This window comes from Sinocyclocheilus grahami, unplaced genomic scaffold, assembly GCF_001515645.1.
Source record: "Sinocyclocheilus grahami isolate Dianchi unplaced genomic scaffold, SAMN03320097.WGS_v1.1 scaffold312.1, whole genome shotgun sequence".
NCBI classification, from domain to species: domain Eukaryota; kingdom Metazoa; phylum Chordata; class Actinopteri; order Cypriniformes; family Cyprinidae; genus Sinocyclocheilus; species Sinocyclocheilus grahami.
This window is the reverse complement of record NW_015505491.1, coordinates 885,034-901,542: the sequence shown is the minus strand read 5'-3', so window position 1 is coordinate 901,542 and position 16,509 is coordinate 885,034. Positions and strand designations below refer to the sequence as shown.

General features: G+C 35.8%; 1 protein-coding gene across 1 annotated transcript in view; it reads left to right on the top strand.

The window, feature by feature from the left end:
• LOC107601768 (metabotropic glutamate receptor 6-like) overlaps positions 1–16,509 on the top strand; it is a 58,860-nt gene that overhangs the window by 31,373 nt on the left and 10,978 nt on the right. Inside the window, exons 8-11 of the mRNA XM_016294057.1 lie at positions 1,716–1,855; positions 2,820–3,443; positions 6,491–6,802; positions 10,379–10,624. Of these exons, the coding sequence (XP_016149543.1) occupies positions 1,716–1,855; positions 2,820–3,443; positions 6,491–6,802; positions 10,379–10,621 (1,319 nt within the window). The 3' untranslated portion in view covers positions 10,622–10,624. The remainder of the gene's footprint in view (positions 1–1,715; positions 1,856–2,819; positions 3,444–6,490; positions 6,803–10,378; positions 10,625–16,509) is intronic.

Here is a 16,509-nt window from a genome sequence, read left to right as displayed (position 1 = left end):
TTCTGTTATCATGTCATTCCAAACCCGTATGACTTTAGTTATTATGGAGAAAGTTAGGATGAATTGTTTTTTGTATGCCTTATTGGTAAGTATTTTGGATAAAAGTGTCTGCTAAAAGAATAAATGTTAATGTAAATATGGAAATGGTGAGCTCTTTTATATTTAATTAAAGTGTACAGTAGGTTTTTTTGCTGAGAATCACTGAAAATTGTACTGTTTTGTATTTTAATATGAAAATGTAAAATGTCATTTTAAATTAGTGTTATATGATCCTTTTTTATTTATTTTTGTTATCAATGTGGAGAACAGTTGAAATGTTTTATATATTTTAATATAAAAATATATTTAAAATGTTAGGTTCTTACATTTGATTTACATTTAATTTAAAAGAACGGCATTTATTTGAAATAGAAATCTTTTGTAACATTATGAATGTATTTACTCTCACTTCTAATCAGTTGAATGCATCATTTAATGCTGAATACAAATATTTTTATTAAAATATTATACATTAAATATGATATATTATAGAAACTGTTTGTTTAAATAATAATCATTTTGTCGACAATTCACAAGTGCATATTATTCTAAAGAAAAAAAACACTTTTTAATAAATTAATTTCTCCACCTCTAAAATTTATTTTCTATTAACCGCTAATATCATAGCTATTTTTCACAGTCCAATCAAATCCTGACTGATAAAATCAAGTCCAGTCCAGTCCTACAAAATTATTTGCAGACTCTTCAATTTAATGTTGAACAATAGTGACATTAAATGTGTTGCAAATGTCTTTTCACGTTGTGTTTATATACAGTTAGTTCTTCACTGTACCTTTGTGTCCTCATAGTTCAGTGTAGTTTGAAATCAGAAAAACATCTCCAGAAAATGGCAAAGTTCTGGCAATCTAACTTTGCTCTGGCGTTGTAAAGCTGTCCATGAAGGAATTCCCATTAAATCACTTCCTCAAGAGTGACTGTCATCTTGCAAACATTTGGTGAAAGCTCGCCTGGAGGGAGTTGGCTGAACAAGCAATATGCATTATTGCGAAGAAGAAAATCGCATGGAAAATAAGTCCTTTTTCCACCCCAGAATTCCTCCTATACAGCAAAGAACAAACAAGGAGAACACAAATCCTTATCCATCCAGGGCTAACAGAAGCAGGTTATCAGTGGTTCAATGATGTGCTCTTGTTGAGTTGGAGGAAGGGATCTAATGACTGAACTAAATACACATATTCAAAGCACTTCCAATCACAGGGAAACAGCCGAATGTTTGCCGGTAGTGCATTCGTTTCCCATTCAAATCTAATCATGGACTAAAAACAGATACCACTGCCTGTAATGACATGCAGCAGGATAAAGTATGCATGAATGGAGCGCTTATATGACAGATGGGTGCAGAGCAAAGTGAAGATGTTCAGAGTCTCAGTGGAGAAGAAGGCGTGACAGGAAGAGGAGGTGATCAGTGTAGCTGGAACCTGATGTCTCTTTATGATATATCTGGCTGTGATTGCACTCATCTGAAGAGCTGATTTTCTCAGCTATAATTTACTATCACATCTGTATGTATTTCTTCAAAGACAAGAAATCAGAATTGTTTTGTGGTCAAACTGAGTTTTTTTTTTTCTTCAAATTTGTTTTTGGAAAATAATGACATTAATGATGTTTCTTGTATGATAGCACTATATGAATCCTGTTTCCTCTGTGATTTTTAGGTAGTGCCGGCACTGCTGTTCTGTTTAATGAAAACGGTGATGCTCCTGGACGCTATGACATCTTTCAATACCAGATGACCAACACCACCAATCCAGGATACAGAGTCATCGGCCAGTGGACCAATAACCTGCGACTCAACGTAAATTGACTTCAATTGTACATTAATTATATTCACATCTGAAGGATCCAATAATATGTAGACTCATAAAGACTCATAAAAGACAAATCCCTCCCCCCACTTTTCCATAGTCTGTAAGGTTTTAACATTAAATTTTTTTAATGGCTTTAATAAAAAAAAATTATTTAATGTTTTGGTAAAGTTTTATTATATAATTTTTTTTTAGCAATTATAACAGTGGTTCAAGGACACTAAACAAATTTAAGCAATTATAAGTAATAAGATGTTTGTCTTGTTTAGCCTAGCTAGAGCTATTAATTTGGTTATTTGTCTAAATGCACTACTTTTAAAAAGTTTGGGGGCAGTACGATTTTTTGTTAAAGAAATTAGTACTTTTATTTAGCAAGGATGCATTAAATTAATTAAAAGTGACAGTACAGACATTTATAAATTTACAAAATCATTTTCATAAATATGAAGCAGCACAACAATTTAAAACATTGATAATTATAAGAAATGTTTCTTGAGATGTGACACTGAAGAAGACGTGATGCTAAAAAATTCAGCTTTGCATCACATAAATTAAAAATTCCAAAAGAATATTAAGCAGTACAACTGAATTCAATATTGATAATAATATGAAATGTTTCTTGAGAAGCATATTCGAATGATTTCTGAAGGATCATGTGACTCTGAAGACTGGAGGAATGATGCTGAAAATTCAGCTTTGCATCACAGAAATAAATTATATTTTAAAACATATTCAAATAGAAAACAGTTATTTTAAATTGTAATAATATTTCACAATGTTACTGTTTTTACTGTATTTTTAATCCAATAAATGCAGCCTTGGTGAGCAGAAGAGAACTATTTTCTTACAGAGCCCAAACTGTATGTTTCAAAACATATCTTGAACTTACAAGGATGACCTGTTTGGTTCAACAATTGGCTTTTTTGTTTGTAAATATTCTCTGTATTTCATCAGGTGGAAGAGATGCAGTGGACCGGTGGATCCCGTCAGATTCCGGACTCGGTTTGTAGTTTTCCGTGCCGCTCGGGCGAGAGGAAGAAGATGGTGAAGGGTGTCCCGTGCTGCTGGCACTGTGAGCTCTGCGATGGCTATCAGTTCCAAGCTGACGAGTTCAACTGCGAGATGTGCCCTTTCGACATGCGGCCGACTCTCAACCGCACGGCCTGCCGCCCAACTCCAATCATCAAGCTGGAGTGGCATTCACCCTGGGCCGTGATCCCTCTGTTCCTGGCCATTCTTGGCATCCTGGCCACCCTGTCCGTCATCATCACCTTCATCCGCTTCAACGACACCCCCATCGTGAGGGCCGCGGGCCGTGAGCTCAGCTACGTGCTCCTGACGGGAATCTTCCTCATCTACTTCATCACCTTCCTGATGATCGCTGAGCCGGGGACGGTGGTGTGCGCTTTCCGCAGGCTGCTGCTGGGGCTGGGCATGTGCATTACATACTCTGCCATGCTTACAAAGACCAACCGGATTTACCGCATCTTCGAGCAGGGCAAGAAGTCCGTCACGCCGCCAAAATTCATCAGCCCCACATCGCAACTTATGATTACCTTCATACTGATCTCAGTACAGGTGAGCGTGTGTTAAAGCTTGAAGCCAATCGGTGATAATTGCTTTATTGCTTCCTGCAGGGTGCAACCCCTTATCCTATAAATCCCAAATCTCATGGAATTGGTTACTCTGTTGGGCAGGTTGGAAAAAAGTATTTACATTATAGTTCAAAAGTTTGGGGTTGGTGCATTTGTTAATGCTTTCGAAAGAAGTCTCTTATGCTCGCCAAGGCTGCATTTATTTGATCAAATACAGTAAAAACTGTAATATTGTGAAATATTATTACAATTTAAAAGAACTGTTTTCTATTTGAATTTATTTTAAAATGTAATTCATTCCTGTGATGCAAAGCTGAATTTTCAGCATCATTACTCCAGTCTTTAGTATCACATGATCCTTCAGAAATCATTCTAATATGCTGATTTGCTGCTCAAGAAACATTTCCTATTAGAATCAATGGTGCTGATTAATATTTTTGTGAAAACATTCTACATTTTTTCAACATTCTTTAATGAATGAAAAGCTCAAAAGAACAGGATCTATTTAAAATAGGAATCTTTGGTAACTTTATAAATGACTTTACTGTCACTTTTGATTCATTTACTGCATCCTTGCTGAATTAAAGTATTATTTTCCTCTGCATATTAAGTTTGCATAGCAAAAGTATGACACACATCACCTTTAATGTTTAGCTTCATACATCTATTAAAAACTGCCGAGGCAGCTTCAATGAGGAATGCAAGGCCAAACGATTGAATTATTAAATAAAACATTAATTAACTGAATTAATAAAGAAAATTCTGCTGCACATCGCACAGAATTCACAGGCATCTTAGAAAATCTCGATCTTACATGAAACGTACATGTCTGTCTCCCTCCAGCCAAACACAGGTTCATGAGTGCCACAGAGCCACTGGTTTTGGAAACTAAAGCACCTGTGCTGTTTTACCGTTCTCAACACGACCCTATGGATGAGTTTTGAGGTTTTGTCAATAGCTGTTTCCCAGCCGAGCAGATTCTCCTGTGTTTGTACACTGTGCCGAAGCTGATAAGCTGCCTGCAGACCTCATCATTTTGAGTGCCTGGGCTTCATTCTGCTTGTGCCAGCAAACGTGCCAAACACGCTAATGTGCAAAAGCAACAGATTCAAAAATGATTTACAGGTGACAAGAAAGCCCCACCGCTGTCGATACACATCGTGCCTGCTGATAAACACCTCTCCGGCGATTCAAAACTGCTGATTTGAACTTTTACAAAAGAATATTTGAGAGGCTTTTGTAGTTGGAGCTTAGCCCCAGAATTATGTGCATGACTCACCGGCAGAGGCGCGGGGGAGACGAGATTAACAGGACGTTAGCGGGAGAATGATTGACAGCAGGACATTTCTCAGCACCTCCTCCAGTGCATGTTGGCAGATGTGTCACCGATGCTGAGTGGAGAACGGGACTCCGCCGAACGATTCTGACAGCAACATCTGTGTCCCCAGCAACACGCCGGCCGCCCGGCTGCTGTTCTCTTCTCCTCCCAGCCGTAGAAGTTTCTGGGAAAGTTTTGCGCGTTACCTGATGAGCACCTTCAATCGGGATGAGTCACTTCCTAGTCGGAATGTTCCCATTGAGAACAGGTGCAAAGGACGCTCTCTAAATCACGCCTCTAAACAGCTGCTCTCTTTCCGGGGATCCTGCGCACTTGTATGGAGATTTACTGTGAGCAGACGTCCCATTTGAAATGTCCTTGATTTATTTGATGTTTAAAATGTAGAATAGTAACTTGTATGCTAGATTTTGGACATTAGAGTTTTAGAAACGTTATTTCTTCAAATAGAATTTGTCATTTCGATTTCATCGTTTTTCAGTTTTAGATAAAGGAGTAAATAACTCACTAGACAGAAGTCAATTCAGAGAATTAAGACTGTACTTTCATGTCTATAGCTGTCTGTCTGAATGAGATAGGAAATATATGAGTTCATAATAAGATTTGATTACAGACTTCTGAGCACAGTTTGTGATAGCTCTAAGACACATAGTCTTTTAATATCAGATCTATAAATAACACATATGTTGTTGACCTAGGAACATGTTTACTAAATGAAAAGACACACTCTATGTGAAGAAAAGTTTTTTTAAAGCAATATGGTGCAATATCCAGCATAAAATTCACAATTTGAACACCTAATAAAAATGAGGACCTACAGTTACACTAAAGATTAAATTTTTTCTTTAATCCTGCCCAAGGCTATATTTATTTGATCAAAAATACAGTAAAAACTGTAATATTGTGAAATATTATTACGATTTGAAATAACTGTTTTCTATTTGAATATATGCTCAAATGTAATTTATTCCTGTGATGCAAAGCTGAATTTTCAGCATCATTACTTCAGACCTCAGTGTCACATCTCAAGAAACATTTCTTATAATTATCAATGTTTTAAATTGTTGTGCTGCTTCATATTTCTGTGAAAACCATGATACATTTTTTTATGAATAGAAAGCATTCATTTGAAATAGAAATCTTTTGTAACATTATAAATGTATTACTTAAACTTTTGAGCAATTTAATGCATCCTTGCTGAATTAAACAATTTCCTTCTTTCAAAAAAGTTTGACCCCAAACCTTTGAAAAGTAATGCAACGTTGCAATGTTTTTTTTTTTTCATGACAATCTACATTTATCATGGTCAAAATACACAAAATGTTTTAATTCAGATCGAAAAACCTTAGAAATTTAAGTGCTACCTTTCAGCTGAACTAGACATATCCCCTTTTTTCATTTCAGAAATCTGGTCACGTTATTAGAAAGCGAGGAAAGGATCTTATAGTTTCTTTTGTGTCATTCAAAAAGCACTTTAAAACCCATCATTAAGAGCAATCAGGCTGATAGCAGGCCTATTTTAACCAGTAATCTTGTGCAAAGTCTTGTCTGCTGTAGACTGGCTAAAACACAGCTTCTTTTACACTTTATTCTACATCAATCAAACAGCAGCTCTTGACAAATGAGTCTGCTCTTCTGACTGACTCAGTCTCACTGTTAATGATCAGCTTTTTCTTCCTCCTGTCTCTCCGCAGGTTGTGGGTGTTTTCATCTGGTTTGGTGTGATGCCACCACACACCATTGTGGACTACGAGGAGCAGCGGCCGCCCAATCCAGAGTTGGCACGTGGCATCCTGAAGTGTGACATCGCTGATTTGTCGCTCATCTGTTGCCTGAGCTACAGTATCGTGCTGATGGTCACGTGCACCGTGTATGCGGTCAAGAGCCGAGGTGTTCCTGAGACCTTCAACGAAGCTAAACCCATCGGCTTCACCATGTACACCACCTGCATCGTCTGGCTGGCGTTCGTGCCTATTTTCTTTGGCACAGCACAGTCCACTGAGAAGGTGAGAAGTGTGTTATAATGGGATTCATTGCTAATGTTGATAAACAAGTAGTTCACCCAAAAATGCAAAGCATTAACTTGCATCATGTCGTTCCAATCCTGTATGATTTTCTTTTTTGCTTGTGATATAAAACGAGATGTTTGGAAGCCTGTCTCTTTTTATACATCCAAAATGCGCAAAAGTAAGGTTTTTGTTTGGAAGAATAATTCATTTTATTCAGCAAGGATGCATTCAATTGAAAAGTGACAGTAAAGAAATTTGTAATATTACAAAAGATTTCTATTTCAAATAAATGCTGTTCTTGTGAACTTTCTATTTATTCAAGAATCCTGGAAAAAAACAGGGTCTCACAGTTTACACAAAAAAATAAAGCAGCGCAACTGTTTTCAACATTGATAATAATAAGAAAAGTTGCTGAAAATTACATAAAAAAATAAAAAAAAAATTATATATATATATATATATATTTTATTTTTTATTTTTTTATTTTTTTATTTTTTATTGCAATGCTGTTTTATAATATTATGTTTTAATATTATTATATGAAATAATATTATACTTTTTTAAAAATCAGATAAATGCCGCCTTGGAGAGCATCCTTTAAAACATTTTAATAACATTTCACAGTATTTCTGTATTTTTGCATAGACACTTCTTAAAAAACATAAACAAATCTCAACCCCAAGCTTTTGAACGTTAGTGAATAAAGTGATAAAAATGCACTATAAAAGTGGTCCAAAAGACTCGTGAACTATATTCCACATATTCTGAAATCATAATAATAGCTTTAATAATAATAGCATAATAGCTTTTTGTGATAAACAAATTGAAATTTAAGTTCTGAACGTTCTTCCTCACCACAGTGCTCAAATCTCATTTGCACATGCACATATTCAAACTTTGCATGCTAATGCATGTAGCCAGGTTTGACGTGCGACCGAACACGATACGCCAAGTTTGAACATGCAGAAGTGCAAATGAGATCTTTGGGATGGTCTTGAGGTTGAACTTCACCACATGCTAGCAAAAAAAAAGCCTCCTCAGAAATTATTTCAGGGGTGTTTCAGGAGAGGAGCACACTATCAAAAATTAAGATTCTTTATTTCCATTGATGGTTCCATAAAGAACGTTTCATTCCACAAAGATTCTTTATAGTGGGAAGAGATTCTTTAGTTCTTAATGTAATGTTCTTCACACTAAGAAAAAAAGGTTCTTTGGGGAACCTCAAATGATTGGTATCACTGCCAAAATACCCTTTTAATCCTTTATTTTTAATTTCTCCACTATCCCACTCTTTTTTCCTCTTTTAACATCCTGTTTTACACAAACATATCACTTCATGGAAGCAAAATCGGTTGCAAATTCTGTTTTTATGGAAGTGTTTTCATCATTACCTGCAGGTGTTGCTAGCTATTTCTCTGTTACTGTTCTTATATAAAAACTGTAATGAAAGCTGTATTCTCTGACAGTGAGACATTTTAGGCTATTAATGCTTTTCTCATACATTCACAATAAGACAGAGAGCAATACTACACATCTTCAAAACACAATATATAGCAATGCAACTCCATCTTTCTCTGAAACAACTTCCCGTATTTACACCACAATGCGTTCTCACAGTTCTGCTCCAATCCATCAACAAAAGAGCGGAGCTTAGTCGCCATTTAAGTCCTTAAGTAGAAAATTATGTGAAATGAAGTCATTTCAATATGAAGGCATTGAAGTAAGCAACAACCTGCCAGGCTCACGATAACAAGTCCAAGTTGTATTGCTCACAGTTTCTTTTTTGAAGAGGCCTTTGATATGGCAGACATGGAAAGGGATGAGATGAGAAAAAAACAACATTTCATTTCTCCCCTTTATCTCCCAAAGACACACCATGACACAGAGACAAAGGCTCTTCCGCCCACCAATGAGGTTCCGGGGGTTTAACTGTGGGAGGAGGTTGATAACGGGAGTGTTTTGGAGCCTGAAAGACAATGTCTACCCATCTTAATAAAGCCAGAAGCCTCGTCAGCGGGAATTAGGAATTAGAGCATTAGTTATTGCTGCATAGATGAAACGAGCCAGGTAGCTTCCCACTGATGTGCTGCGCTAATACTGTATGTGCCGTTTCCTGGTGAGCGCTCTTGGGTGGGCAGGTGCTCTTTTATTTAGCTTGGCAGCCACATCTGATGAACATTGGGAATGTTTATTTTGATGCATAGCCACGGCCTGTCCAAAGGAGGATTTTATTGCTAAAAGGTTGCTCAGGAGGCTTTAGGAGGTGTTTTATTTAAGCGTCACATTTGATGTTTCTTCTGTTCATTTTAGGAAAACAAAATGATAGTTGAGACAAAGTAAGAGCTATAAAATTAATGTGGATGCCATTAATGTGCTACTTTTCTAAAGTTTGGGGTCAGTAGGATTTTTTCTGAATGAAATAAATGCTTTTTTTCAGCAAGGAGGCATGAAGTGACAGTAAAGTCATTTGTAATGTTACGAAAGATTTCTATTTCAAATAAATGTAAACATTCTATTCACCTAAAAATCTTGAAAAAAAATGTGTCATGGTTTCCACAAAAATATTAAGCGGCTCAACTGTTTTCAACATTGATCATAAGAAATGAGGAAAATGATTTTTGAAGGATCATGTGACACAGAAGACTGAAAACTCAGCTTTGCATCACAGGAATAAATTAGATTTTAAAATATATCCAAATAGAACACAGTTATTGTAAAATGTAATAATATTTCACAATATTACAGTTTTTCTGTATTTTTTTAACAAATAAATGCAGCTTTGGTGAGCATAAGAGATGTAAAGATGCCAAACTTTTGAACAGTAATATATAATATAAAAAATAATTGCACATTCATGCATTAACTAACAATGAGCAATACATTTGTTATGGTATTTATAATTTTTTGTTAACATTAATTAATAAAAGTACAATTGTTCATTGTTAGTTCATGTTAGCTCAGGTCCATTCATTAATATTTATCATATTTATTATTGATCATTTTTAACATTAATTAAAACATTTACTATTCCATTGATTATACACCCAGCAATTGGGTTGTTTTGACCCTAATAAAAGTACAATTGTTCATTGTTAGTTCATGTTAGCTCAGGTCCATTCATTAATATTTATCATATTTATTATTTATCATTTTTAACATTAATGAACATTTACTATTCCATTGATTATACACCCAGCAATTGGGTTGTTTTGACCCTACTACCCAGAAGGTTAACATTTAACCCAACCGCTGGGTCAAAACAACCCAATTGCTGGGTTTGTTCCTATTTTACCCAGCACTGGGTTGTATTTAACCCAGCATTTTTTAGAGTGTATTAACAGATAAAACTTTGGATTTTAATAATGTATTAGTCAATGATGAAATTAATATGAACCAAATGCTTTACAGGTATTTTTCATTGTTAGTTCATGTTAACTAAAGTAGTTAATTGATGTTAAGAAATTAAAATTTTGTAATTAGCAATTATTTATATATAACGTATCCTGTGTTGAGCTGAGCTGATGCTGATGATCCATGCATCTCTTGACCTTTCATTTCCTGTGTCTGATGTAGATGTTCATCCAGACGACGACGCTGACCGTGTCCATGAGTCTGAGTGCCTCCGTGTCTCTGGGGATGCTCTACATACCGAAATTCTACGTCATCATCTTCCACCCGGAGCAGAACGTGCAGAAGCGCAAGCGCAGCTTCAAGGCTGTGGTTCAAGCCGCCACCATGTCCTCACGCCTCTCGCAAAAATCCATCAGTGACAAGCAGAACGGAGAGACCAAGATCGAGCCGGACAGGACGCAGTAGCAGGTAACAGCCACTCTCAGACCCCTGGAAAAGTGCAAGGAGTCTGTTCTGAATCTCCTGAGACACCATTAAAGTCTGGACGAATGCTACAAATAAATCAACCCGTCAAAATAACACTTTTAAAAATAAAGCCTCCAAGAGTCAAAAAGATTACAAGATTGACGCTATAAGAACAGTGTCATGTCAGTACTTTTTATATACTATTATAGTTTGAAATTAATAGTTTGTAAGTTAATATTTTGAATTAGGTTATATATTTATCATTTTGTAATTTGCATTTATTTGTAATTGTGTAATGTCATTTTTAATCCTTTTTTAAAATATTACAATTTATGTTGAATTAATTTTTATATTAACTATACAAAAATGAGAAAAGTTGCTTAGAAAAAGCTATTTTTAATATTTGATGTTATTTCAGCTTTATTTAATTAACAAAAAATATTTTTATAATATTAGATTCCGTTAATGATAATAACCCTGAATGGAAGAACCTTTTTGGTTTTTATTACTACACGTTTCCAAGTAGGATTTAATTAATAAATTTTTATTTTTAGCTTTTATATCTCATATCTTTGTCAATTTAGCACTTTTTTAAAAATTCAACTAAACACAAATTAGAAATGTGGTAACTAACTGAAATAAGTTTTCCATCTAATATTTATATATGTGTGTTTTTTATTTCAGTTGTCAGATCAGGGGCCTGTTTCATAAAACAAGTTTACCAAATAAGCCAGGCTTATTTCAGTTAGCCTGACTTATTTTGAACCAAATCAACTGACAATAAGTCAGACTAACTGAAATAAACCTGACTTATTTGGTAAACTTCTTTTATGAAACAGGCCCCAGATTCAGATTCAAATCAGATGATTTTATCAGATGACAAAATACCTAAAAAAAAATAGTTTAGTCAGGGTACCATATTGAATGCTGACAGAAATGAAAACAAGGCTGTGAGGGCTAGAAGTACAGTGTGTTCAACGGTGTGTACTGTTGTTTAGCAACATACCGATTGTTCAGCTGTCGAAACAGCTTTCCGAACATAACTTTTGAGTAGACAAAAACTCCATAACAGTTTTGAAATTTGTAAGCTGTGAAAATGATGCAATATAGGACCTTTATACAGTGTACCAGTTGTTAAGGCCATCCTTCAGAGCCTCGTTTTCATCTGTGTTAAATTCACTATGGTCTCTAACCTCACTAAAGTCTATTGAAAGAGAGACCCAAGCCATTTCTAGAGACAACAATAGTAGCGACTTGCCTGATAGCAGCCATCTAGCAACCATAACAACCAATAAACTGCATAGCAATGCACTAAAACATTCAGAACACTTTAGTAATAGCAAAGCCCTGGCAACTACCCACAACACCCTAGCATTGTGTTTTATGCTGTGTTTAGTATCTACTGTGAAGTCATATTTGCTGAAAAGAGAAAATGTCTTGCAGTAACTTGCTCTTGTGAACTTTTATGCCCTCGAATGACTTATAGCAGGGGATCTGCTGAGAAATACTGCCCCGTAATATATTTCATTGCAATAAACTGTCTTCAAAGCTTTCAAGATGGGATTGTTAGGGAACTCGATGCTTTAAATTCAATATTTAAGGTGCCCTGAATCCTTTTACGGGAGTTGTATTGAGTGCCCCCTCGCATTTTGATATCCATAACATCTCCCTCTCTCTCTTCCTCTTTTAAATTGCAGTGGAATGCTTTTGGGTTTATTTTCCACTTGTTCTCTATCTCTGCAGCACACATTTGCTTCCTCAACACATTCAGTTTGAAGCAGCACATCTCATTACTTCCATATTACTGAGCTTTTGGAAGTAAAAAATCACTAAGCCTGCACGAAATTCTTGAAATGATGCTTGTTGATATGGATATTTCTCTGCGTTGCAACAATATTTGGGTGCACAAGCGAAGAAACTGGAAGCAGAAAATGAATTATGAAAAGCATGTGGATAGAAGTGCATTGAATATGATTATTTTATGGACTTTATAAATGTAGTTATTAATAAAAACAAATTCTAAATGATTCTGTTATATATTTTTAGTGCAGTTTATGCTCTGCTCTCCCCTTGTAGGTACTGATATAATTTTGCCCTGTGACAACTAGCCCCGTGACAACACCTTTCTTTGTTTCTTTTACATATATGCATTTTTTCCCCCTGCTCACCAAGGCTGCATTAATTTGATCAAAAATACAGTAATATTGTGAAATATTATTACAATTTAAAATAACTGTTTTCTATTGTAATATATTTTAAAATCTAATTTATTCCTGTGATACAAAGCTGAATTTCCAGCAGCCGTTATTCCTTTATTTGTGGAATTTTTTTTAGCAATATTTGATGAATAGAAAGTTCAGCATTTATTTGAAATAGAAATCTTTTCTAATATTATAAATGTCTTTATGATCACATTTGATTAATTTAATGCATCCTTGATTAAATTTTTTTTAGATTTCCAAATATTTGAACTGTAGTGTATCTATTGTAATCATATTAGATTATACACATGCAGCTTCACAGAGTGCTAATATCAGATACTATTTGCATTTTTAAAGCTGCTTAGATATAATGCTATTTCTATTGCAGTACAAGAGCAGATTTGTAACTTCACTGACCGCAAAGCACCATATAGTGCTTTCCAGAAACAAACGCTAGCACAAATCATCATCTTGACAGTTGATTGACAGTCATAAGCAGTGATCTGTGTGCTGTTAGCTGCATTCATTTCTGAAGAAGAGAGTTAGCATGCTCTCACACTTGCCCTATCGCTTGTGCGCCCTTAAACAAGGGATTTTACCCCTGGCTACTGCAGACAGACAGTTTCTCATGTCAGTACAGGGTAAATCACTCCGGACAAAAAGGCATCTGCCCTCATTGTATATGTACAGTCTCTTGCGTCTTTTGTTGTTTTTGTGATTAAGTTAAAGTAGTTTTCATAAACTGTTGCCAGTTTTTTATACTGAACAAGTCACAAAAAAATCAGTTTTTTATGCACTGGTCAGTTTTATGATTTTAGGCTATTTGGCGTTTCATAAGGTGTTGTTTAGACTAGTGGAAAGAAAACAAAGAGTTAGTTCACCCAAAAATGAAAATTAGCTTATGTTTTACTTACCCTTGAAGCATCCTAGGTGTATATGACTTTCTTCTTTCAGACGAATCCAGTCGGAGTTATATAAAAAAATTGTCTTTGATCTTTCAAGCTGTTTAATAGCACTCAGCGGGTGTTGCAGTTGAACAGTCCACAAGTCGTCAAATAAAGCTCACCCATTCATAATAAAACGTGCCGCAGACGGCTCCGGGGGATGAATTTAGGCCCCTTGTAGCGAATCCATGAATTTTTGTAAGAAAAATATCCATATTTCAAACGTAATAAACACTTTTCTCTCACTTCCGCTGACTGTCATCCACTGAAGCCGTTCCGGCGGGTGATGTAAGACGTTATTAGTGATAGCGTTGCGTGATTAGTGACGAATGCGGAGAGAGAACAAAACAAAACGCCGGACACGAATTAGAAGTACAAACCGAAGATTTGCAAAGAAAAATGTCAGAGGATTTCGATATAAACCATATTTATGTTTTAGAAATGTATGCAAATTAATGCATATTTAAATAGATAATGTTTCATTTGCGTATGTAAACAACATTTAAGAAAATGTGTCATTTGCAATTTTTAAAGGGGTCATATGACGCTGCTAAAAAGAACATTTATTTTGTGTTTTTGGTGTAATGAAATGTGTTTATGCGGTTTAAGGTTCAAAAAACACATTATTTTCCACATACTGTACATTATTGTTTCTCCTCTATGCCCCGCCTTTCTGAAACGCGTCGATTTGTACAAAGCTCATCGGTCTGAAAAGTCGAGGTGTGCTCTGATTGGCCAGCTATCCAGTGCGTTGTGATTGGCCGAATACCTCAAGCGTGTGACGGAAATCTTACGCCCCTTAGCATACTGTGATGCCGTGTCCGGCCGGAGCGACGAGACAAAAACATTAAAACCCATTACAAACGAGGCATTCGTTGCATCCAGGGGGGACATAATTATGGATTATAATGACTTATACTGTCTTTTCACGCGTTGTGTTGCATCGCGCCGTGTAAACATAAAACCATGTCTGCATTTGTGATCGGAGAAATGACAAACAACAAGTGCTACTCTACACTGCTCAAAACTCGCGTTTGAATCTTCAGTTGCAAATTCTTTATATATGAAAACGTACTTACAGTCTGTGAGTCAGAACAGTCGGCATTGTAGTCTACTCTTCCAGGATCAGGACACAGTCCTCCATAAAATGCGTTGCACACATCTGAATATTTGGGTTGAACTGTTCTGGAACAGTGTTGTAAATACAACTTAACCACTGATTTCTAGTCGTGTCCTCTTTTGGAAGGCCAAACAAAGTAGTTTCGCTTTCACAACGAAACACACAGCGTCTTCAAAACATGGCGGCGGCGGTGGCAGCAACAATAAAGTTACGCCTTCTTTCTTTGCGTGAACATTTGGGTGGCATTATGCAAATCTTCCCACATCTTAACGTAGACATGTGGGTGCGTGTTAGAATGAGGCGTTTTAGGAGGGCGTGGACCAGTCTTAACTTTTATAAAGAATATCTCTTTGGGTTTGAGACTTTAGTGGATCTTATCTATTCACGAACAGTTTGTAACAGTCCAAAGAGAAAGGAAAACTTGAAATTGCATCATATGACCCCTTTAATATAATCAATCAGCTGGGAAAGTATAGTGATATTTATTAAATATGTTTACTTAATGGTTTGATCAAACCTCTAGCCTTAAGCATTAAACTTTTGCATGTAACTTGTCCCACACCAAGTTATGAGCATAAAGGATGCTTAATGATTGATTAAATGGACAAATAAATCTCATGGTCTTCCATTTAAGAAGATATGTGAACTATATTTAGAGGCCATAATATCATAGGCACTTGATTGTGGGCTTGTGGGATTGTGACTTGCATGGCCAGTAAGAAACAACCCAGCAATCAACCAGAAAACCCACTAAAAATCACACAGAACAACACAGTGACAACCACCATCAACACTCCAGCACTGTGATAGTTTTGCGTTGACAAAATGTAAAAATATAGTTTATCCTTGCCATTGTTATCCTACTACGATTGCAAAGAGTGGTTATAATAGTGAATCACTTACGTATATCGTACGTCATCTGCCTGAAGCACAATTTTGATAGTATTCCCATACTGATATCAAAAATGCCTATTATAACTGCCGTCTATTGATGCAACCGTGAGAAGACTGTATTTGCCTTCACTAGAAAATACTGCATTCATGGGAAATGCGGCCGAAACCCTTCAGGACTTGAGTAATAAAGAAATAACACCCACATCCACCACAAGAAGCATTCAAGTGTGTGTTTTTGTCAAAGGACCATTCAGCAGCGTGACATAAAAACAGCACGGATCTATTCAGAGGAGACACACTAGATCTGATGGCACATCTTGCTTTCTCTCCCGATCTGTCATTCGTGGGCGTTGCTTACAAGAGGAAGTTGTTAAGAGAGATAAACAACATGTCAGCAAGTCACACTTTTCACATCCAGAAGCCATTTCACTTTCACTTTGTCATACAACATTTTAGTTGTTGCTTGACCTTTTGTGCCCATATCTATCTATCTATCTATCTATCTATCTATCTATCTATCTATCTATCTATCTATTAATTTGTTCATTCATTTGTTTGTTCGTTTTATCTATCGTTCCTTCATTTTATCCATCATCCATCCATCCATCTTTCGTTCGTTCGTTTATTCATTTATTTGTTTGTTTTATCTATCGTTCCTTCATTTTATCTATCTATCTATCTATCTATCTATCTATCTATCTATCTATCTATCTATCTATCTATCTATCT